This window comes from Trichosurus vulpecula, chromosome 1 (assembly GCF_011100635.1).
Source record: "Trichosurus vulpecula isolate mTriVul1 chromosome 1, mTriVul1.pri, whole genome shotgun sequence".
Classification (NCBI taxonomy): domain Eukaryota; kingdom Metazoa; phylum Chordata; class Mammalia; order Diprotodontia; family Phalangeridae; genus Trichosurus; species Trichosurus vulpecula.
The window spans coordinates 408730635-408755893 of NC_050573.1; the positions used below are offsets into that span (position 1 = coordinate 408730635).

At 37.9% G+C, this 25259-nt stretch overlaps 1 protein-coding gene across 3 annotated transcripts in view; it reads left to right on the top strand.

Moving 5' to 3' along the window:
* The window catches only part of GHR (growth hormone receptor), a 332257-nt gene extending 308325 nt beyond the window's left edge, over nucleotides 1–23932 (top strand). For all 3 annotated transcript variants that reach the window (XM_036759521.1, XM_036759535.1, XM_036759529.1), the window contains 6 exons: nucleotides 942–1102; nucleotides 4788–4966; nucleotides 9470–9650; nucleotides 13030–13120; nucleotides 18952–19021; nucleotides 20793–23932. In XM_036759521.1, the coding sequence (XP_036615416.1) occupies nucleotides 942–1102; nucleotides 4788–4966; nucleotides 9470–9650; nucleotides 13030–13120; nucleotides 18952–19021; nucleotides 20793–21764 (1654 nt within the window). In that variant the 3' untranslated portion in view covers nucleotides 21765–23932. The remainder of the gene's footprint in view (nucleotides 1–941; nucleotides 1103–4787; nucleotides 4967–9469; nucleotides 9651–13029; nucleotides 13121–18951; nucleotides 19022–20792) is intronic.
* The last annotated feature ends 1327 nt before the right edge of the window (nucleotides 23933–25259 follow it).

Sequence of the window (25259 nt, forward strand, 5' to 3'; positions counted from 1 at the left end):
ATAGAGTGAAGACTTATCTTCCTGATGAGTTCCAATCTGGCCTCAGAGACTTACTAGCTGTGGGACCCTGGGCAAGTCACTTACCCCTGTTTGCCTCAGTTTCCTCATCTGTAAAATGAGCTGGAGAAGGAAATGGCAAACCCCTCCAGTATCTCTGCCAAGAAATGGGGGTCACCAAAAAGAAATGGGGTCATGAAGAGTCAGGCACAACTGAAACAGCTCAACAACAATAACAACAGGAGACAATACTGCTGAGATTCTGCCACAACTGAGATGACTTCGTTTAGAAAGAGACGTGACAAATGGCCTTTGTGGATTTAAAAGTTCATCTTATAGAGGAGGGTGACTAGGCATTCTCCATCTCTTCTGCAGACAAAACTAATTCATCAATTAGGAAATATATTAAGCACCTACTATGTGCCAGCGGCTCTACTTGGAGTTAGGGATTAAAAAAAAAAGATGAAGTTGAAATGGTCTCTACCTGGGTTCAAATCCTACCTCAGATACTTCCTAGCTATGTAAATATGAGGAAACTGAATTAAATTTCTGTAAGACTTGTCCTGAGCTATTTAGGTAACACATAAGGAAAAAGTTTTGGATAAAAAATAAGCACTCTAGTTTATTGTCAAATGAGATCATGGAACCTCCAGCTCTAGAGACTTCTAAAGAAGACAGACTATACTCTTCTCTTTGGGTTTGTTTTAGAGATCACTCTTAGGTAAAAGAGTGTGAAATAAGTTCTGAAAGTCCCTTCTGACTCTGACTTTGTAATCCATAGATCCAGACCCCACTTGAACCATCACATCAGTCTTGGAGCACTCTACCATATGTCATTTAAGTTAGAATGGGCACTGTTTAATCTGACCCATGATGCATCCCACATCCATCTCAGTCGTAACATGACTGCTGAAACAATTCACCCTTTATTCTCTTCATTTCAGGAGTGACGAAGAATGGAAAGAATGCCCTGATTATGTCTCTGCTGGAGAAAACAGCTGTTATTTCAATTCATCATATACCTCCATTTGGACACCCTATTGTATCAAGCTAAGGAATATTAGTCATGAGTTGGAGAAAAGATGTTTCACTGTTGATGAAATAGGTAAATCTCAGGTTTGTGTTTTACTTGACATGGTTTGACACTAAGTGACCTCGTAACTCCCTGAAATATTAAATAGAAATGTCCCATGAAAATGACTGAGAAAAAGCTAACAATAATGCTTTATAAATATGTGGAGAGTTATTCTGCAGAATTGGCAGCCAGCATGTCTTCCTAATGAGAGGGCAAGAAGAAGGGGAGTTAAGGTAGGGAGCAGGAGGGACTTAGGTTCCTTACATGGAATAGGAACAGGGAAGGCTGCAAGGAGAGAGAGCAGATGGACTCTTAAGGTCCCCCAAGCCTGATGATTCATTGCTCTTCTAGTGTAATCTGTATCAACTGAAATGCATTGGCTTTTGTACTGTTTTAATGGAAGATGGAACAAAAGGCTAGATTTTGTTTATTATGGACAACATCACATAGCCATTCCAAAATTTTATGTTCTCATTCGGGGAAGAGCCAAAATGAGCTTAAAGTCATGTTTACATAATACCAAAACAATCAATCCTTTTGGCCAATTAAGTGAAAAAACTAAATCAAGATGATTATTTGGCATGGAATAAGCAAAAAAAAAAAAAAGTTGTTTTTTTTAAATCTGATTTATCTCCCAGGCTTGTTGTGAAGATCAAATGAGTTAATATTGTGAAGTGTTTTGCAAACATTTGAGCACTATGTAAATGCCAGATATTATTATTATTATTATCTGGCATCCACTTATCTAGTAACCACAAGTATCCTGGGGAGAGGGGGAAAAGGAGGAAGGGGGCTTCTGAATAGCCCTAGAAGATTTCAAAATGTATGCACTGAGGTTGATGCACTCTGCAGAAAAGCTTCCAGTTGCTGAAATGGGAGGGCACGGGGGTGGTGCCCTTATTTTGCATTATTTCATTTTTTTCTTTTTTAAATTTTTTTTCCTTAATTACATGTAAACAAAAATGTAATATTCTTTTTCTTTTGAGTTCCAAATTTTTGCTCTCCCTTCTCCCCCCTCATTGAGAAGGCATGCAGTTTGATATAGATTATACAAGTGCATCATGCAAAATATTTTTGCGTTAACCAAGTTGCAAAAAGAAAACAGACCAAAAAAAAAGCAAGAAAAATAAAGAAAGTTAAAAAAAAGTATGATTCAATCTGCATTCAAACTCCATCAGTTCTTTCACTTAAGGTGAATAGCATTCTTCATCATAAAGCCTTCAAAAACTGTCTTCAATCAATGTACTGCTGAGAATAGCTAAGCAATTCACAGTTGATCGTTATACACCATTGCTGTTACCGTGTACACTATTCTTCAGGCTTTTGCTCAGTTCACTTTGCAAACATTCATGTAAATATTCCCAGCATCCTGTTCATCATTTTTATAACATCATAATCTTCCATCATGATCATACACCACTTGTTCAGCCATTCCCCAATTGATGGGCATCCCATAAATTCCAATTCTTTGCCACCACAAAAGTAGCTGCTATAAATATATTTTTGAGAATATAGTTCCTTTTCCTTTTGCTTTGATTTCTTTGGGTTACAGACCTACTAATGGTATTGCTGGTTTAAAGGGTATGCATAGTTTTATAGCCCTTTGGACATAGTTCCAAATTGCTCTTCATAATGGTTGAACCAGTTTACAACTCCACCAACAGTTTGCACAAGATTTTAACAATTGTTCTTAGGTTCCCAATCCCAGCAGATTGACAGCTACTACAAAGAAAGCAACAAGAAGCTAATAGCAAGCAATTAGGCCTTGACAAAAAAAAAAGTCATGCATAACAATTCAAAAAATATAATGGTCTAGGGGTGATTTGTTGTAGGGGCAAACAAGCCTTGGAGGTATCACTGTTTACTGCACAGTAGAATTATAGATGGTCAAATCTAGAAGAAACCTTAAAGAACATCTACCTCATCCTCCCCATTTTATTGATGAGAGAACAATGAGGCTCTATCCTAGCATCAATTCATGTTTAGAATAGTAACTCTACATCATCAAGAAAGAAAGTTATATTGTGGCCAGTAGCCTCTTGGGAGGCAGGAAAGCATATAACGTGGTTTGGAAAGATTTCTATTGAAATTGGTTAGTTATTTTTAATGGGAGAGGTTCTAAGGGCACACTTCAGTTATCTGGGAAATTCCTCTGTACTGAACATCTCATTCCCTTGTATCGTGATATCCTAGGATTTAGAGTGGGAAAGAATCTCGGAAACCATTTCATCAAAACCCCTTATTTTACAGATGAAGAAGCAGTCTGTGACCCCAGATGAGTAGTCGTGTAGACATAGAATAGGAGTTTAACATGCAAAATATACCCAGTGGATTCTGGTCTTCTGTACTCAAAAAGTAGTTAGTAGTGTGTTCATATCATGGACGAGTGCAAAATAACAGACTACAGCCTTCACTACAGCATGACACAGAGACCTATTGTTAAGCAAATGAAAGAGAAAGTCACAGTTAAGGACCTTCTCCTTTGACCCCTGGCTTTTCAGTCAGGCAATAAAGGCCCCCAAAAGCATGTCGTTATTTTTTCTCTGATACATCCTGGCGATCCAAGTTGTTTCAGTTTCTGTGCGTTTGTGAATGAACTGATGAATAAATAAAAAAGCCTTTATTACGTGCTTACTCTTTGTAAAGCACTATGCTAAAAGCTGGGGATGTGAATGGAAAAGGAAGACAGTCCCTGCTTTCACAGAGCTCATATTCTAAAAGAGGGAGACTACCTAGAGAAGAGGTTTCAGGTTCCAGTTGTATGGAAAGATCTAGTGGTTCTTAGGGTGCAGCAACAAGGCAGGTAGTAATGCATCTTTCTTACTGTTTGTTTCCATGGATAAAACTACAATAACAGATTTTTAAAGGGTTAATATTATTTTGAATCAGCGAGTTATTTTCAAAACCTCTAATACTGAAGACTAAGGTCCAGAAAAATATCTTTTTTTTAAATGTTAATGATCAGGCTCTGTACAAAATGTCAAATATTTGATATGAACTGGCTTCTACATCACAGCTGTTGTTTCTCAACTCTAAAAAAACTACCAATGCCTGTGTTGTACTACAGAAAAAAACAGCTGAAGATATACAGGTGTATCAGTACCAATTCTCCAATTACACAGATAGTAGGTTGAATAGAGGTCAGAAAATAGTGCATCTCTCTTTCAGACATCAGTTTAATTTCCTACACATATTATTCTGAGAGAAAATCACAATGACCACCATACTCTCATTATGTCTTAAGATGAGTTTTATTTAGTCTTGGTTCTAGATCTGGCAAATTATTATAGTGTTGTAGGTCTTGCTTTCTCTTACTTTCATTGTGTTTTCAAGGAAAACAAAATTCCTCAACAAAGCTCCAAAGTATGACTGTCATCAGAGCTAAAGAAAAAGCCAGAATTATAGATAACAAGATGCTTTAACCAATCTTCCAAAAAGTTTCATACCAGTTTTTAAACTCAAAAGGAAAGTTTCTGTGAATGGCTTAAATAGAAACAAAATTAAAATAGAGGAAGGCCATCACTAAATAAAAACATTTTTAAAATGAGAATATTGAAAGGATTCAAGAAGTGTACAACAAAACTATAGGAAGTACTTGTTCATCAGAAGTGAATATTGTATTAATACAATAAGTAATTAATTAATACTTAATACAACAATTACTACAAAGTGATGTTTGTATACATATTCATTAACACACTATTGAAATGGACAGTACAACCAGATCCACCCATTGGCCTCAACTGGACTTTGCTGAACACCAGCCTCACGGGGATCCATGCCGACATCCAGGTGAGATGGGGGCCACCTCCCAATGCAGATGTTCAGAAAGGATGGATCCTCTTGGAGTATGAGCTTCAGTACAAAGAAATAAATGACACCCAATGGAAAAAGGTAAGATGTGGATATGGTACCTCGGTATAAATGCTTTGGCTTCAATGCCTTTCACTTCCAACTTATTTTTCATTTCCAGTAACATTCTGGTTCCTGATGGGAGAAAGGGAGGGAAGACTGCCCTCTGGAGGGGCAAGAAGATACAATGACGAGAGTTCAGGGGTTGAAAGATACATTACCTAGAAAGATGCATTACCACCTGTCTTGTTGCTGCACCCTAAGAACCACTGGATCTTTCCATACAACTTGCAGCTGTGTGGTTTAGGCGCAACCTGGGCCTGAGTTTTCTCCTCTGGAAAAAGGGAGTTTAAATAAATGAACTTCCATGTACCTTCTGCCTCTAAATCTGGGATGCTAAGACTATTCTTTTTATCTGGATCCTTAGCCTAAAGCCTAGTGCCATATCTGCCTTTTACCTGGCTTCAATTCTACTGGACTAGAAGTTCCCAAACTTTCTTGATTCCCATGCTACTTGGCTTTCAGTAAACCTGTCCATATTTCCCACTCAATAAGAAAGGAGAGAGATTCTAGAGTTTGCATGCATTTTTGCATAAGAAAGAGAATAGATTAATTAAGTTGAACAGGATAATATAATTATTTGCCAGTTATTCCCTATATCCCCTTAACAAGCCTCTTCCACCCCAGGGGTGGGGCAGAGAATTATAGGGGTCCTCCAGGCTGGGAATCCTGGCTTAAGAACTCTGGGTTAATGAGACATTTCATCCCTTCATTTATGTTGCAGAGATCTGAACTAGTCAATGAGACACTGTTGTGGTTCTGTAAGGGAGCAGAGGGAAAGTATCTGTGAGTTTGCATTGAAGACGAGGAGGAAGAAAAGAAAGATGATTTCCCCCCAACCCCCACTTCCATACAATGCTGCTGTAGTATCCCATTGCAGACTCTGACCAAGCAGCTCTGTTTGGGAACATGCCTAAACATGGGGAAGGATGGAGCCCCAGCAGTCTCACATGCATAGAATTACAGCTGTTGAGAACCCACTAATACACATTCTAGGAGGGGCATCCCAGAGGAAGCACATCCTCTTCGAGCCATTTCAGAAAGATATGTTCCTGTGGGAGGGATAACCAGGCAAAAGGGGTCCTTGTGTGAGCAAATATAGAATTGGTTGCCTGTCTCATTCCGAACCCCCACAAAGGCTCTCATTGCCAAGTCCGTGGGAACTCAGCACTTAGATAAACTCCACATGGCGCGGAACAAGAAGAAAAACAAGATAATCGTGCTTATTTCAGTGTCTGTCTAATTCCAAAGCAGCCTAACCGCAGGCCTGACCTAGCCAAGTTGTTTCTGGCCCATCTTCAGAGTATATCCAGCTTTCTGGCATTGGATCTCCCTCAGAATTTTGAGGCACCGGGTACCATCCACTCTGGTGAACCACTGGTAACTGTGCCAGCTCTGTCACTAGCAGAAATGTGGATTGTGAGAAGCTTTCAGAGTATAACAATGCTGCCTTGCTGGGTTTTGTTTTCTAGATTTCCTCCATTTTGATTAAGCTATCAACTCTAGCTGTGACAGAAAGTTGTGTTAAATGCTCTATCAGAACTGAATAATATGCCATATTAGAATAAAATGCTCTATCAGAACTGTAGAATAGTGAAGTGACTTATGAGGACCGCCATTTTACAGGAAGCATGACACAATGAGTAAAATACTAGACTTGGAATCAGGAAGCCCTGGGTTCAAATATCACCTCTAATACTTACTAGCTTCAGGATCCTGGGAAAATCACTTAGTCCCTCTCAGGCTTTTAGCTTCTCTGTCTCCTCATATATGAAGGGGGGAAAGTATCCATCTCACAAGATTAGTATAAGGTTATATTTGTAAGCTAGGCAGCTCAGTGGATAGAGGGCCAGGCCTGCAGTCAGGAAGACCTGAGTTCAAAGCCGGCTTCAGATATTTAGCTGTGTGACCCTGGGCAAGTCACTTAACCCTGTTTGCCTCAGTTTTTTCATCTGTAAAGTGAGCTGGAGAAGGAAATGGCAAACCACTGCAGTATCTCTGCCAAGAAAACCCCAAATGGGGTCACAAAGAGCCAGAAATGACTGAAAAACAACTGCACAACAACTATGTTTGCAAAGTACTTTGCAAATTTTAAAACTTTATAAATTTTATTATTACTCACAATGATGAGTCTGGGAACACTGCTTTTAAAATAATGCACTTTTAAAATGCATTTGGAGACGATGTTAGTGACCTTGCAGTTATTCTTTGTGCTATAATGCCTGCTGGAAATAATATAAATATTTGAAAAGTTTAAATACAATTAATAATGTGTCGCAGTTATATAGATAGCATTTTGTAGTTTACTTAGCTCACATCAACTCTGTGACATGTAGGGCAAGTAATTTTATTGTCTGTTTTTTTAAAGATGAGGAAATTGAGGCTCAGAGCAGTTAAAAGACTTTACCAAGGTTTGCTAACACAGGGCAGCATTAGCAAAAGAACCCACGTCTTCTGACAGTGTGTAGTCACCAGTAGGTAGGGCTTACACAGCACTGGACAAAAGATAGTCACAGAACTACTTGATACAGTTTGACACTTCTATCCTCCCTGTCCCTGCATCTAAACCAGTAGCTGAGTTTGTATTGCTTAATGTCTGGAAAAAATTAAGCTAAAGGGCAGAAAAAAGTAGGAAGCAGCAGAATGCATGGGAGTGGATGTATAAAAGGAAGTAGATCACATCCAAAACAAATAGAAACCAGTGGTGGGGAGCTAACCAGAAAGAGAAAGACAGAATGCAAAAGGAGAATAGGAGGGAACAAGGAGAAAACACAAGTGTCGGGTATAGGGGGAATAAGGAAAAGACTGGCAGTATTCTTACTAGTGAAATCTCAAAAGGGTTATGGTGGTTAAAAAAAAAGAGTCAATCGTGCGTAATCACAGCAGAAACAATACTCAAGGTTCCAAGGATAGAAATGTATTCTTAAAAATTGCAACTCAAAAGATAGTGGGTATGACACATATAATTTTGGCTTACCAGAAAACTCTTCAAGGATATATTTATTACATATATTGAAGTATATAGAATGGGATAAGTCTTTGTGGAGAGGGATTTTTTTCCCTCTTTGTATTCCCAGCCTCTAGAGTAGTAGGCACATAGTAGGCACTTAAAAATGCTCGTTGAATTGAATTTGGTTGAATTAAAAGAAGCCAAACCACTCCGTGTAAATACGAGAAAAATAAATACTCCTCAAGTGGAAACATTCTGAGGTGAAAGGGAAATGTGTTTTAGAAGTCTCTGAGTCCAACTTTTGACTTAATAAAACAAATTATGGAAATTTTATTTATGTGAAAAATCCATGGTGTTGAAAAATTGAGTGCCCCACATTTTCTATAAACAGGCACATAGTGTTCTGCCCACAAATATATGAAAAGCACATCTTGAATATCTGCTTTGAATATTTGACTTGGGGAGAAATCTTCCCTAGTTTGGTCTGCCTCTTGAGGAGCAATATCTTTTAAAAAGACCTTCTTCCCGGTCCAAACAGCATCACATCATCCTTACCTCAAAGAGATGATGAGAAAATGCTGACTTTGAGAGCTATATACCTTACTAAGGAAAACCAGGGATTTTCTTCTAAATATTTTTATGGCGTACAGAATTGTCTTTCCAGGTAGCTCTAAGCCTTTGGAGAAACAAGAAAGCCCTTAGTGAGTTCTTAGTGAATGGAACTGAGGAGGACCAGAGGACTTCTTTTTTTTTCTTTTTTAAGTTTTATTGACACGTTTTGTTTTTTAATTACAAACATTTCTAGATTACCACTGCCTAAGAGAGCTCTCTTTAACAAAGTAAAACAATTGAGCAATGCTAACAATACAGTGGCCTCACCTGAAGGTTCTTTCTAGGCCTGTGGTTCATGGTTCTTTGTAATTTCCATGATTCCCAACATCCCCTCTATAGGCATAGCTTCTGTATGTTGGTATGGCTTTTACACACGGACGTATGTTTGTATTTTATATGGTCTTATCTGTTCCCTCTTTAATTGCCCCCTGCCTCAATACAGACATACATTAAAGGGCAGCATCCCCAAAAGAGTCTCTTCCAGTGCTCTGCTAACAGCTAATAGGCGTCCAATGATCATCTTCCTTCCCAATCGATACATCAAAAACTCAAATTGAGGTGTACCTGTGCTTTCAGAAAACCTAACCTGTAGATGCTGGAGCTTACACAAAAGCCATACCACCTTCCAGGAGGATTCTTTGCTTTAACAAAAGCCTCACCATGGGATCTTCTTAAGTAACAAGCTATTCTCATTAACTAGAAACAATATTAATAATTTTGTAAGGTAATTCCAGTATAGTCCTATATGGAACTTAAGACAAATATACTGCCTGCTCAGAACTTTTCTAGAGCACACATACCATGTAAAACGAAGCAAATACCATCACATGAGTATTCATGACATTTTTCCTGAGAAGTTTCTAGTTTACCATCATTTGTCAGCTTTAACCAGAAAATTTTTGGCGATGTTTTTGTCTTTGTAGATGGATCTCGTACGCTCCACATCTGTTCCAGTGTACTCCCTGAGGTTGGATAGAGAATATGAAATACGAGTCAGATCCAGACAACGTACCTCGGATAAATTTGGGGAGTTCAGTGAAACACTTTATGTAACTTTTCCCCAGATGAGCCCTTTTATAAATGATTGTGAAGAGAAAATCAATGGTAATTAAAACCAAAATGACATTTGTCTACACGCACTACTACTCATTTCTCTGTTACCAAAAGCAGAGAGACACATCAGGACCCAAATTGCAAGGATGGAAATTGTCTTTCTTACCTTTCTGTTCAAGGCAGACCTCCTTAGGTGAAAAGGAAGGGGGATTGGTTTCCAGATTATTTCCTTCATGAGTATCCAAAGATTCTCTGTTACCAAGAACAGAGACAGATTAGGACCCAGATTGCCAGGATGGAAACCTTTCCCCTTTCTTTTTCTGTTCAAGATAGACCTCCTTAGGTAAAAAAAGGAATGGAAATTGACTTCCAGATTGTTTTCTTCATGGCTATCCAAAGACCAGGGGAAGAGATTAAGTTCTAGATCTTTATGGATAGTTGATTAGTTGATTATTGAGGATCAGATAATGTCTCTCAAAGAAGATTTCTCACCTTAGGATCACCGATATGATTTTCCTCTAATTTCTGATCAGCCCAATACTGGGATGGGATAAGAAATGTTTATCTGTTTCAGATGCCTTATGACTCCAGAGTCAGGAGTATGGTCCAAATGAATCAATAAGAATCATCCAAAAATTGCCCTATTTTTCTCAATTTTGTTCACATCCTTACTATGGCCAGTTCTGAGCTCCAGCTCTCAAGAAAACTGTGAAGCATTTAAAGAGAGAATTCGTAAGAGGGTCACAAAGCTGAGCAAAGGGCAGCACTCAAAAACTTATAAGGAAAAGATAAAGGCTAAAGGGCTGAGAGCTGTTTTCAGAAGAGAGAAGAGGACTCCAGGGTGACTTGAGGCAAAGTGGTATTCTTTTTTAAAAAATTAGATTTGAAGTCAAGGGGACCTTGATTTGGATCCTAGATGTGCCATTTACTAGACATGTGACCTTAAGCATGTCATTTAGCTTTTCTGAGCGTCAGTTTTCTCACCCATTGAAATAAAATAAGGAAACAATACTCATGTTGCCCACCTGGTGATTAAAGTTATGAGGCTCAGTAGTGGTCATTGCAGCCAGAGGTGATTATTGAGAGTTAGTGTTCCATAAAATATCAGTTGGGTTATAAGCAAACCAGAGCCTCTGGAACTCCTATATGTCAACAGAGAAGTGATATTTGTCTCCAAACGATAATAGGATAGGGAAGGCATGGGGAGGAAGGAAGGGAAAAAAGAGAAGTACCAAGATATTAAAGAGACTCTGTGAGGACTAACCAGGTGAAGTAATATGCCTTTGACAAGCGAGATAGTATTCTACAGCAGGCATTTCTTGTGTTCTTTAAATGTCCACCATTAGTATTGTGTGGTTAGTCATCACTCCAAAATCCATTAACTATTGCTTATTTCCATGGTGGAATAAAGAGGCATAGGCTAACTAGAAGCATAAAGTATTTACCTTATTTATTTGGTAAAGGAAGAATTTCTTAATGGCATTAAATAGTTGAACAAGTCAGTTCATATGTATAAAATAGTTGTGACCCTTAAAGCTCTAAAATGCTAGGTATTATTGTTAATTAGCTTTTAAAGAGAGTCCATGAAGTTTCCATCTTTAAAGATCTTTAAAAATTAGATTGGTTTTTGCCTACCTGGAATGTCTTCAGGATAATGTTGACATTCAGGAAATATTTCAACTGACATACTGAAGGCTACAGGGAAGTTAACTGCCTACTTTCATATGTAATATGCAAGTGGAATACCATTTCAAAAATGCCATTAAAGTGAAAAATCAGTGTAACAAAACTGATTCTAAACCCCAGCCTATGGCCCACTTACTTTGAGTAGTATTTGATACTATATGTAATAGGATTTTATCCCACATCTGGTACCTATAAGCCTCCAAAGCCCCATCATAGGAGGTGACTCAATATTTTCAAAGGCTATGCTAGAAGAGTACAAACTCTGGTAGACTTTACCAAGTTGGAAAGTTTGAATACAGTCAGTCAAACATTTGTTAAATATCTAGTATATTCTCGGCACTGTGCTAAGCTCTAGGGGCTTAAATAAAAACAGTCCCTGCCCTCAAAGAGCTTATATTCTAATGGAGGACACAACATGTAAATAACTGGGTACATACAAATAATGCATACATATATGTATATATCACACACACACACACACACACACACACACACACACACACACACACACACATATATATATGAACAGAGTAGATGAAAGATAATCTCAGGGACAAAGGCACTAGCAGCTGGTAGCCACAGACTGTATGTCTGTTTTCAGAGGATTTGTGTAAGCTTGAAAATGTTCATCCAGAGGGTGATGAGTTTTTCAGCCACAACTTCCAAAGACCATCTTCCAAGTCACAGAAGTGTCACAATGGAGAAAACACACAAACCAACAAAATCTCTAGTTCTTGAAGAATTAAAATATTCATCTTGTGTAGAAATAGAGATGAGACAAGGGATTTCACTAATATACATCAATAGTTTTCAAATTTTTTGATCTGGGGACCCCACTTTGCGCTCTTAAATATTATTGAGAATCTCTAAGGGACTGTTTTTACTTTAATGACATACCCATACTTGTTCAAAGAACTGAAAAACAAATGCCAGCAATCTATGAAATTACTTCAGTAACATATTTTTATATTTGTACATACTTGTACAAAGAACTGAAAAACAAATGCCAGCAATCTATGAAATTACTTCAGTAACATATTTTTATATTTGTTTTCAGGGCGGAAGGCAGGGCAGTTGGGGTTAAGTGACTTGCCCCAGGTCACATAGCTGGTAAATGTGTCAAGTGTCTGAGGTCGAATTTGAACTCAAGTCCTAATGACTCCAGGGCCACTGCTCTACTCACTGCCCCAACATATTTTTATAAAGGAATAAAACCATTATTGTCATGCATAAGCAAGCCTCGAGTAAACTTTTGTTTATAAGTAAGCTTTTGAGGATGTGGGCAGCTAGGTGATGCAGTGGAGAAGGTGCTAGGCCTGGAGTCAGGAAGATCTGAATTCAAACCCTGCCTCAGATACCTACCAGCTATGTGACCTTGGACAAGACTTTTAACCTGTTGCCTCAGTTTCCTTATCTGTAAAATAACGATCATAATAGCTGCCACCTTACAGGGTTGTCGTGAGGATCAAGTGAGATAATAATTGTAAAGTGCTTAGCATAGTGCCTGGTACATAGTAAACACTATATAAATGTTAGCTGTTATCATTATTAAGTGAGCAGAAGCAGTCTTCTGGGACAGCACCAATGTTTGTGGTCTCACTCAGTTTCCAGATAAAATGACTCCTGACTTCACTAGGAGAATAACAACTGGGAACTATTCAGTGCCAGAAGGAAAGCATTAAGTCTAGATTTCTCTTCAAAGCCTCAAACCTTTGTGTGAGTGAATTTTTATTTTGCATTTCAGATTTCCAGTTTCCATGGTTCTTGATTATTATCTTTGGAATATTTGGGCTGACAGTGGTGTTATTTGTATTCATACTTTCTAAACAACAAAGGTAGGTTTGAAACAGTCTTCCTTAAAAAGTGTTTGTTGTTTTGTTTTATTTTTTGTCAATGGATCTATTAGATTTCCATTCTTTATGTCATTTATGTTTCTTAATAGATTTCCCCCAAAACTGTAAGTGAAAATGAAAAACAAAACCGGGTATAACTTTATGCTTAGTTCCATATTCATCACAAGTTTGGCCTGTTCCTATACCATTGGTAGTTTATTGGTTTAGACTCCATAAATGTTGGCTACAAATTCTTTAAGAATTACATATTACATGCCTAGAACGTATGTGAGTCTACACACTAGTTCGTCCCTACCTGATAAAGTCATTCTGGAAGTCTTGTCTGCTCATTTCTTAGCTTCAGGTACTGTACTCTTCTTTCAAATGTTCATTCTAGTTCAAACAAAATAATGAAACTATACAGCAAAGTCATGGGTATATATATATATATATATATCCTATAAAGGTATGACTGTCCAGATAAGCTACCAGGCTGTCAATAACTTCTTGCCTAGTCTGACCTTGTGTTTAAATACATACAGAGTAAAGAAGAGATATAAGACAGGCATCACACTAATTTAAAAAATAAACATTTTAGCCTTAATATTCTTGATTTTTCAGATAAAGAGAGGTCTGGACTTATATTTTAATTGCCACAATCATATACTCCTCTTCACATTCTCCTTTATGTATCCTGGACAAAAACGTAGAGAGGTAGAAAGTGCACTGGGATAGATCAAAAAAACCTGGGTTCTTCCTCCTTTGCCACTGCCGTGTGACCTTGAAGAAGTCACTTAACTTTTGTAGGCCTTACTTTTAGCATCTATAAAATGAAGGCATTGAACTAGTGATCTCTAAGGTCTCTTTTAGGAGTAAGACTTTATGATCATGGCCTGAATACCTCTTGGTATGAGTAACAATTCACAATGTGGAATCTTATTACAAAGAGTATAAAGTAGAGTCAAAGATTATTAGACATGACCAAAAGCTTTGCATTTTGGGGAGTATGTGGCACCAGAATAAGGTCCAATAGTCAAACCCTGGTCCAGCCCGAGAGAGAGGTGGCTAAAACTATGAGCATAAATTCCTTCTACCACCATGCTACAAAGAAGAGTTATGTTTTGAGTTTGGTTTATTCAGAGTTTTGTGGTGGTGGTTGTCATTGCTGTTGTTTTTAAAGCAAAAGATACAGCTTCTGAGCTTTCTTAAAGTGAATCACAGCTATAGTCTGTAATTTCCAGAAGGCAAAGAAAGTACTGCCAGACTATACAATTTCTAGCATGCCAAGATTCTCCAGCTTACCACATGATATGATACTTTCCTTGGGGATGTATCTTTGATTTTGTGCTGTAATTCATTAGAAAAAAATAAGGTGGACTATACAAAGTTTCACTTAACATCCAAATTTTCAGGAGCATTTCCATTTCCTATATCTAAAGATGCCTATAATATAGGAGGTTGGTAACATTTTCAAGATGCTTGAGGAAAAAATACAAATCTGTTCATTTTTTAGTTGCATGTGGGCAACTACTCTGAAGTAATATCAACAAATTAAAATAACTTTAGATAAAAGCCAAATTATGTACTATCTGAATACTTCAGTGCGTATAGTTGATGAACTAGTTGGGACAAACCTAATGTATATGGAGCTGATATACATAAATGCAGTAGCTGACTATAAAGTAACATGATTCAGTCTTTTAAAAGTTGTCTTATTGATGTCTTTTGTTTTCATGCCACATGAATTTTTCAACATATTACATCTCCCTCCCCTACCCAGAAAGTCTTCCCTTGGAACAAAGAAGGAAAAAAGGGGAAAAACATTCAGTAAAACTAACCAATATTTCAATTGAATTAAATATTTTAACATGCAATATTCACACCCATACTCTTTTCACTCTGCAAAGAAGAGAGTTATATTCTTATATTTCTTCTTCAGAGTCAAGTTTAATCATTATAGTCACACAGACTTCAATTTTGATTGTTTTGTTATGCTTTACATTTATACTATTAGAGCCATTGTATATATTGTTTTCCTGGATTTGCATCAGATCATTTAAGTCTTCCTATGCTTCTCTGTATTCTTCATATTCATCGTTCTTCATAGTACAGTGATGTTCCCTTACATTCAAGTACCTTACCGTAGTTAAAGTAATTTACTCTTAGCCGCAGATCATCAGGAGACATTCTAAAAGCCAAGTGAATTATGATGTACATTATTTAATTTGTCAGAATTAACCAGTAAGACTTGAGTAGAGGGAAAGAATAGGATCCTCCCAACTAAATAATGTTAAAGAAATTCAATAAACGTCAACATAGAGTTGTGAGGGGAAATGGAATCTTTTACCAAGAAACTACCTTTTTGATCACTTTTTAAAAGTATAATTATTGGGCCCCAAACTTTCTCTGTACTAAAATTAACCAAGCATTATTAGTTTTTTTAACTTTCATGTCTTATAAAAAATACATCTTTTTGAATCCCACATCTTCAGCATTGACAATGTCCCCACATACAGAAAACATGTCCTCTAATCGCCATGTTCCAATAGAAATAGGAAGTAGTAGAAATCTAGATATCTAGACTGTACATATTTTGACCCATAAAAGAAAACTTCAGATTATGCAGTACTTCTGCCAATCTGTGCCCTATCCTTGTTCCTCCAATGTACAACAAAGTGCTCTGACCGTCATAATCACCTAACTAGATCTTTAGTTGGTGTTACATAGAATCATAAAGACTGCTTTACAAAAACTTAAAAGTTCATTCAGTCCAATATCTTGCCTTTAGGTAAAAAACCACACAAACCAAGCAATTGCCTTCTCAATCAAAACAGTAACCCCTGTGTCCCAAGGAAAATACGAAATATCAAATCCACAGGAAAAAATTTCCCTTCCATATCTACATCTATAATACAATGATAATAATAACTGTTGTCATCATTATTGTATACCATCCCCTAGATGTATAGGGAAAATCTGAGTGGAAAACATTTAAGTGCATCCCTTATTTGTTTAAAACTTTTTACTTAAAAATTGTCTTTATTGGATAAATAGATCTTTTGTATCAGTACAAAAGATGATATTGGTTGTGCCCAACATTTCTAGAATGCTAGTGGAAAGTAGTAGAGCATCTGGAAGAGGGGCAAGAGGACAGGGTGACAAAGTTGGACACTCAGACCTTTAGCGTGTACCCACATCTTTGATCCTCCTCCTCCTCCTCCTATCACTACTACTACTACTACATCTACTTTAATTCCCAGATCACCAGGAGCACATTAAAATGTTAGCAAAAAAAATTGCTTTTCTGTGCTATGTCCAAGTGATTTTCTTTTATTATCTACAATTGGGGATTACCTATGATACATCCTTCTATTAACCCAGATAACTAAGCTCTCCAATTACTCCTTATATTGTGGCCAGTTTTGTCATTGGTGCATGTTTGAGTCAGCATCATAGGTTCCAAAACAATTATCTCTAATCCATTTCATAGCCCTAATCCCAGGCCGTCCATCTTGCAAACAAGTACCATTAGTCTCAAAGGTTTCAGGGGCCCAGCAAAAGAGAGAAAAAATGGATAGATGAGCAAGAATCACTGATGGAGAATCCTCTCATAGCACATGCCTAACCAGGACAGCTGATTAGCATCATCCTCACAAGAATAACAATGATAGCTACAGTGTGCACTTCTCACACCATGATTCTGGCAGGTAGACAGTTCATTTCACAGATGAGGGAGCAGGAGAAGAAGAAACTTGACCAGTGTCACACACCTGAGAAGTGACAGAACCTGGACTTGAACCCAGGCATCTTGTCTCTCAGTCTGAGGCTCTTTCCTATTCTGGCATTGAAAAAGAGGGGTACGTGGCATTATGTAGCATTACTAGCTTTCCTAGCATTGCTAGCTGTTCTAGGATATTTGGCTATATTGTCACTCTATATTTCTGTATTTGGGGAAAGAAGTCAAATGAAAGAAATAGTTTTTGAGGGATACAGAATCAACAGGATGTTACAAGACATGCTTCTGCATCTTATTCCCATCTGAAAGTTGGTGGTTAACCTGCTGAGTCAGCACACTGGCAGCTTGACTCAAAGCAAACAAGGACCACCCAGAAAAGGCAGGTGAGAACATTCTGAGAATGACCTTCTCATTGAAGCTATTCACACTGATGTCTTCAAACTAACAGCCAAGCCCTGGAATGGTCACAGTATTTGATCAGTTATTCCTACTGCCAAGATAGGGATAGTTACTTTCCATACCTTTTATATGAACCCATAAAACAACTCTGTCAGGGGACAGTGTGTCCTAGAACTAGGATCCTTCACCTTTTTTATGTCATGGACCCCTTTGGCAGTCTGGTGAAACCCATGGACCCCTTCCCAAAATTATGTTTTTAAATGCACAAGATAAAATACATAAGATTACAAAGGAAGCCAATTATATTGAAATGTCGTTATAAAAAAAATTTAAGTGAGTTTATGGACACCAGGTTAAAAATCCCTAACCTGATGTATAGAGGACTGATCTAGAAGCAAAAACATCTGGGTTCGAGTCCTGCCTCTCACACATTAGCTTTGTAACTTTGGACAAGTCTTTAAATTCTCAGTGTCCAGGCAACTTTCTTTCCTTTTTTTCTCTTCCTTCCTTCCTTCCATTCTTTCTTTCTTTCTTTTCTTCTTTCTTTTTTTCTTTTTTGAGGCAATAGGGGTTAGATGACTTGCTCAGGGTCACACAGCTAGTAAGTTTCTGAGGTCACATTTGAACTAAGGTCCTCCTGACTCCAAGGTGAGTGCTCTATCCACTGCCACCTAGCTGCCCCCCAGGAAACTTTCTAAGACTATAAATTGGAGAATGGTTGTTGACTTGCTGTGATAGAGAAAAGACATTCTCGCTAGGAGTTCCTTAATCTCTTAGGATCTCAGGGCTAGACCCTCCTGTCTCACGGGGCAAGTCAGTTCACCTTAACTGTAAAATGTAAAGGTTGAAAAAGACTGTCTATAGGGTTCCTTTCTGCTCTAAGATCGTACTGAGAGACATCATGCGGCTGTGGAAAAAAAGTCATAGATTTAGAATCATAGTACTCTGGTTGAAATCCTGGTTACTCCCTGTGTGATCTCGGGCAAGTCATAGAACTTCTCTGACCCTCATTTTCCTAATCTGCTGCTGAAGGGATCAACCAAATGACCTCCAAAGTCCCGCTCCCAGCTATGATTCTTATAAATATAATCTCAAATAAGTATGATTCTCATAAATCCTTCAATTATTGCAGTAAGTTATATGATAAACAAGTATAAGAAGGTTGAAATGGTCAATGAGGTGAATTGTGTGCACAGTGGTTATGTTTTAAATATCTGAAACTGGAAGCCCCAAATACTCAAATAGATCACTGATCTCAGTAGACAGTATGACCTAATGGATAGAGGCTTGGTCTAGGAGCCAAGAAAATGTGATCCCTTTTTTTATCACATTGTCTTTTTGAAAATTAAACAATAGGTCACCTACAGTTGCTTTCTTATAACTAACCCAGAAACTATCCTTGATTCTCACTCGAGGAAGTGAAAGCTAGCCACCAACACAGCAATGGAGTAGGTTACAGGAGAGCTGCCTCTGATTTGAAACCGACTACAGTAAAAAGTTTATTTTGCTGCACTGGTTTCTGCCATTTTCTACAATTTTTCTTTACTTCCTTTAGCCTCTACCATTTTCTCTTCCTTCTTCCCCTTCTTAGTGATGACATTTCTGGAACAAAGGCAATATTATATTTTCTGCCCCTTGGAAGAATGAATCTTATACTTTTGAAATCAATCAGACTATTTAAAAAAAATTTTTTTTCAAGGATCAAGCTGCTGATTCTGCCCCCAGTTCCAGTTCCGAAAATTAAAGGGATCGATCCGGATCTTCTCAAGGTAATCATTAACCCTTTTGACCTATGGCTAGTCCTGGGGCAGAGAGAAGATTAAGGAAGGCTTCACTGGGCATTCTCACCTAAGACACTTGCTTCACATTAATTTGGGGTTCCTTCCCTCCCAAAGGGAGAAACTTTATAATATAAAATTACTCATTTTATTACTTAGTTAAATGACAGAAGTGACCTGAAATGCTTTGAAAATAAATCTCATGATGTTCTTGATATCAATCAATCAATAAGCATTTATTAAGCAAAATACAAAGGCAAATATAAAATAGTCCCAGCCTTCCAAAAGCCCCCACTCTACGAGGGGAGACAACACAGACATAGACAAGCCCATACACAACGTATATAAAGAAACTACAAGGTAATCTGGTGGGAGAGGCAGATGTGAGATTGATGGGGGAGTGGGGCGGAGTCCAGTGGATAAGGATTATATCTTTCTATCTATTGAAGAGGTATAAGTCTTCCAAGACTTGAAAGGAATTCCAAGAATCACATGTAATAAAGTAAATTAGAATGTACGTAGTATGATAATGATGGTTATGCACCTCTCTGGGGATTGGTCAGTGCTTCTTAATAACACTTTAATAAAAGATCCTCTCCAAGGCTTCCCTGAATGGGACAGAAAGAAGACCCCAATTCACAGTTCTGATCTGAAAAAAGAGTAAATCATTTAAAACAAGGAAGCATTACTGAACTCTCACATGGCAACCCTAAATATGCAGATGGGCTATGTTAGTTAGGACCAATGCCGATTTTGTCTATAGGTAAGCAGGACCCCAACCATGAGAAAAGTTTGTTGCTTATGTTAGACACAAGAGTTTTGAAACAGGGTTAAGCCCAGAAGAGATCCCATTCCTTTAGGATAAAATGTCGGCGAAGCTTTCTATCTGAAGTCCAAGCAGGCACTTTCTCTGAGAGAATAATACCAGAAAGTGCTGATGTATATGCCAATGTGTGTATTATTCCCTAAGAGCTATTTCTTGTCCCTCTGAACTACAAATATCAAGATGCCAGTTAGTTCTCAAACATTAGTATAAATGTATGAGTGAACTGGCTCACACTTAGAGCAGTTGCTCCAGCCCTTCACCCCCGCCATTTTAATTGCTGAACAGAGCAAAGCCATGGCAGAGGAACTGATTGCTATTTACTGCCATACTCAGTTCAAGTATATCACCAAGAGTTTCTGTCCTCACCAGGCTGTTATTTGCAAACTTTGGCATGGACTCCAATTCCCAGACCTCTCTCAATCTTTTGAAGCTCAAAAAGAGAGCAGAGCCCCTCTTTATCACATCATAACTTGAGAAGGAGGAAAAACATGCATGCTTCCAGAGTTGAACCTTAATTAGCTAGTCCTTCCTCTTACATATGTATTTCCTTTATTATAGAGCCAGTGTGGCATAGGGAATAGAAGACTTGAGTTCAAATCCTACCTCAAGTTACCCAAACTCCCTGTGTAGCCCGGAGCTTCCTAAGATTTATCTACTGAGCCAAAGATGGGCTATAATCTTCATCAAGCATATAATAATCATTTATATTGCTTGTTGATAATGCCTTATAGAAAGAAGACAGATTTTATGCTGGTGAAGTCCTAGATACTGAATGTATTTGTGTATTTTATGATACATAGGGTACTGTTATTATTATTGTCATAATTCATTTCGTATTTATTGTTTTTGTTATTCCTTTGCTAAGAATCACGTGATAAACTGTATGATCAAACTGAACCTTTCCTCACAGTATTTTGTTTTTCTTCATTGTTGTAGAAGGGAAAATTAGAAGAGGTAAACACCATCTTAGCCAGCCATGACAGCTACAAGCCTCAATTCTACAATGATGATTCTTGGGTAGAGTTCATTGAGCTGGACATCGATGACCCTGATGAAAAGACAGAAGAATCCGACACAGACAGACTTCTAAGCAGTGACCACCAGAAATCTCTGAATTACCTTGGGGCGAAGGATGATGACTCTGGACGTACAAGCTGTTATGAGCCAGACATTCTGGAGACTGATCTGAGTGCCAGTGATTCATGTGATGGGACTTCAGACATTGCTCAGTCGCAGAGGATGAAAGGGAAAACAGATCTCTTATGCCTTGATCAGAAGAATGATGGGTCACCTTCTAATTGCGATACTCCAACTACTCATCCACCCAACGGTGTCATCCTTTCAGAAGGTAGCAAGCCAAGACCACTTCTTACAAGTGGAATTGAGTCCACTGGTCTACCTGTCCATACTCAGCTGAGCAACCAGAGTTCACTGGCGAACATTGACTTTTATGCCCAGGTGAGCGACATTACTCCTGCAGGAAGTGTTGTTCTTTCACCTGGGCAAAAAAATAAGGCAGGGATATCACAGTGTGATGGGCACCCAGAAGTGGCCTCACTGTGCCAAGCAAACTTCATCATGGACAATACCTACTTCTGCGAGGCAGACGCGAAAAAATGTGTTTCTATGGCCCCTCATGTTGAGCCAGAGCCCCGGGTGGAGCCGAGCTTTAGCCAGGAAGATGTTTACATCACCACAGAAAGCCTTACCACTACTGCTGTGAGTTCCGGAATAGCGGGAGGACCTTCAAATTCTGAAATGCCCGTGCCTGACTATACCTCCATTCACATAGTACAGTCTCCCCAGGGCCTTGTACTCAATGCTACCGCGCTGCCTGTGCCTGACAAAGAATTCCTCACCTCGTGTGGCTATGTAAGCACAGACCAACTGAACAAAATCATGCCCTAGCCTTTCTTTCGTTTACCTTGCGCATATATATTTAATGGCATAAAGATGGCTTGGGCTAGTCCGCTTAAACCAAAATAATGTTTAAACATTTTTTTTGGCAGTTCTTAAGCGCTTTTTCCTGAAATGTTGAAACATGATAAACACACACAAACACACAAGCATTAATCAGACTCTTTCCTATTGTGAATTGTAAATATTTTAAAGCATTGTCTCTCCAAGACCATTGAGTAGCAGTGATTGTCTTGTTATTGTGGGTGTTGATTTTGTGATACTAAACATTGAATGACTATGTTTTTAATGTATAGTAAATCATGCTTTTTGAAAAAGCTAAAATCAGGTGGTTTTGCAGTTCAGGAGAATTTAATGCAAATCATACCATACACTGAGTTGTTTGATGTTGTTTTTTTAATCAGTAATTGGAAAAACTAAATAAAATATAAACAGGAAGGCAGAAGTAGTTTGGGTAAGTAAAACATTTATTTTGACATACAAATTGATAAAAATATTTTAATATTCTAGACTTAAAGCACGGCTGTTTTATATTATGGTACACAATGTGTACTGTAATTTATGCTGATCCATCTAAAGAATGTATTCGTTGCAATTTTACCAAAGCTGGTTTCAGTTTTTTTGGTCATTGCAGCAAAAATAAGAAGCAAAAATGAAATAAAATAAAATAACAAAAAAAGTTAGTTTTTTATAGGGTCATTTTTATACCTCCAAAAAAGAATCCTTAGATAATTCTAAAATGATTATAGCAACTTACTTTATTAGATCATATTCATCTTACCATAAGGTGTTTTTTTTCAGTGTACTTATACATTTTTAAGTTTTCAGGCAAACTTTAAGTTGTACAAAACAGTAAGAGCAAAGAATCCATTCACCACCATATTCCAACCCATGCCCATGTCAGTAGGTATCAAGAGGAGTAAAAGTTATAGCAGACATTTCTTTGCCAGAACATTTAAATTCTGCAGTTGCACCTTGAGCGATTTTGAGCCCATGGGAGAATCCAAAATGAGCACTGTAGCCTTGACGTCTGTATATCTTTGCATATAGGGCCAGATTTTTGTATCATTGTTTCACAAGCGGGAGATGAGGTACATGAAGCATTCTGTAAGTTGAAACCGGATGAAATGAAGTGAACAGGGCACAGAGGGTAATGTTGTTCAGGAAACTTGGTTTGGGTTTTTTTTTCCATTTTTTTTCCCTGATAGCCTATAGGCAGCCTCCATCTTTCAGGATAATCAGAGACAAGAGCAGCCTAAATAAAAGAGATTTGTGGATAATATAAGATCCCACAAGCCAATATCAGTAACTTTCTCCCATACCAAACTTTTTTCTTAGGGCTTCTTGTGTGTTATAAAACTGTCTGATCTGAGGTTCACCTTCCTTCATTTTTCCTCTAGGATCCCCTCAGAAAAAAAAAGTTAGTGTGAGTGAGACAGCTGCAAAAACAGGCAATAGGAAAGAAAAAGAGAAAGGGAGGATCTATGTAATTCACAAACCAGATAATCAATCTCTGAATAAACACTATTGTCCTTAGTAGATGCGAGGAAAGTTCTCCCAAAAGTACGTTATTAAAGAGGAAAACACTATCTGGGAGAGAGAATGCAATTCATTTGAAGCAGCAACAATACACAAAGTAAGACAGGTAGAACTTTGAATTTTAACTTTTCCATCAGTGGGATTTACCCATTAAGCACAGGCATCTTTAAGACATGAACAACATCATCAGGGACTTCCAATCCCTTTTGTCCTGCAGGAACTGCAGCCAGTTGCTGGAACTGGGTTTGGAAAGTCCAGCATGTGACTTTGTAGTAAGTGTTTATTAGATCTTATGCTAACTTGCTACTGCAGTTTTCTAACAGCTCCATTATTTAGTTTCATGTAAGATTTCATAAGTGTAACACTAATTCAATTAAAGCTACATATGTTTTTGGAAGAAGTCTCTTACTATACTCAAATAGGCTGACAAAGTTTCTATAGCCAAAAATAGTTAAAAAAAAAATACCTCAATCAAGCTCAGAATGTTATTTTGGTACTTTACTGGTTATACAAGCCATTATTCACCAGTATGAATAGTTGTGTCTTTCGGTTTATATTTAACTTCTTTATGTCTGTGGATTTTTTCCCTTCAAAGTTTAATAAATTTATTTTCCTGGATCCATGAAGATGTGTTTTTTGTTATCAAATGCCAACATAAAAAAATTATGATTGATTATGCACTGCAGATTCCTGATTCTGTAAGAAGAGTTTGCCATCATGGATTGGGGCCAGTTTGGGTCAGTGTAAAAGCTAAAATAAGTCCAGGGAAGGGAGAAGATGTTGGCGTATGCTAGTGTTTCTTAGTCCAACCAGAACCAGGCCATGGATAGACTAAGCAGTTACCTACAAAATTTGATTTGAGTACTCCAACAATGCCTCACCTGCTTAAAGAAAATACTTAAAAGTGAATAAGCTGTTCGATGGAAGTGAGATGAGATCTTAGCTCAAATCAAGAGACCCCAACCTCATCCAAGGAGAAAATTTCTGCAGTCTCTAAGAAGGAAAACTGGAAATCAGAGACATGTTGAATAGCCAATTTTTCCTGTATGTCTGCAGTTTCTAGTTTTTTTGTCTCTCTTGAAGAGTATCTTGAAAACACATGTCATTTCTTTCCCAAGAAACTGGAGCCAACTTCACCCTTCATGCAGCATGCTGATACTCAGCATCACATTGTTTTAGAATTCTCTCCACCAATCAAGAGTCACATCTCCTTTGACAAATGCGCAACATCACACAAAACACCCCAAACCTAGCTGGAAGTCCAGTTTCTTATGTATGGGCTTCTGTGAGTCCTTTTTGTTTTATGCATTTTCTGAGGTGAGATAAAGAGCATCCTTCTCAACATAATTTTAATACTTCGAATGCTTGTGCAGGATCTGAGAATCCCATCGCCTCCAAATAGCAAACCCTAAAAATGATCTATATTTAAGTCTACTCAGTGATGTTCCTAAAGCAACTACAAGTAAGGGAAATGAACCAAGGAGGGAAACCAGCCTTTTGGAAGCAGCTCCAAATGTTGACCCTGGTCCATATGAATCCACAGCCTTTGGGAAAAATGCTGGTTCATGTTTTCTAGTAGGGAAAACAAAGAAAGGAAACAAAATCTTCAGAGACCTAATGAGGATTGTACATGACCATCAAGGCACATGATAGGAAATAAGAGAGAGGTAGGCCTCCTCTCAGGCATTATTTGAGATTTGGGACACCATTAGCGCAGAAGCTCTCTTGTGTTTTTACTATGCTGGTTGTATTATAGCTAGTTCTTTTTACTCAGGGTTTTGTTAACCCTATGTATGGGGAAAACTGGATACAGACGAGTAATTCCAGCCTAAACAAGAGCCAAAGGAGGGTTCAGTACATCATTGTGAGAATCTCATATGCCCCATCCCAGCCTCAACATATCACAAGATTACTCTGAGATCACAGTGAAGTTGGACCTGTGTCTAC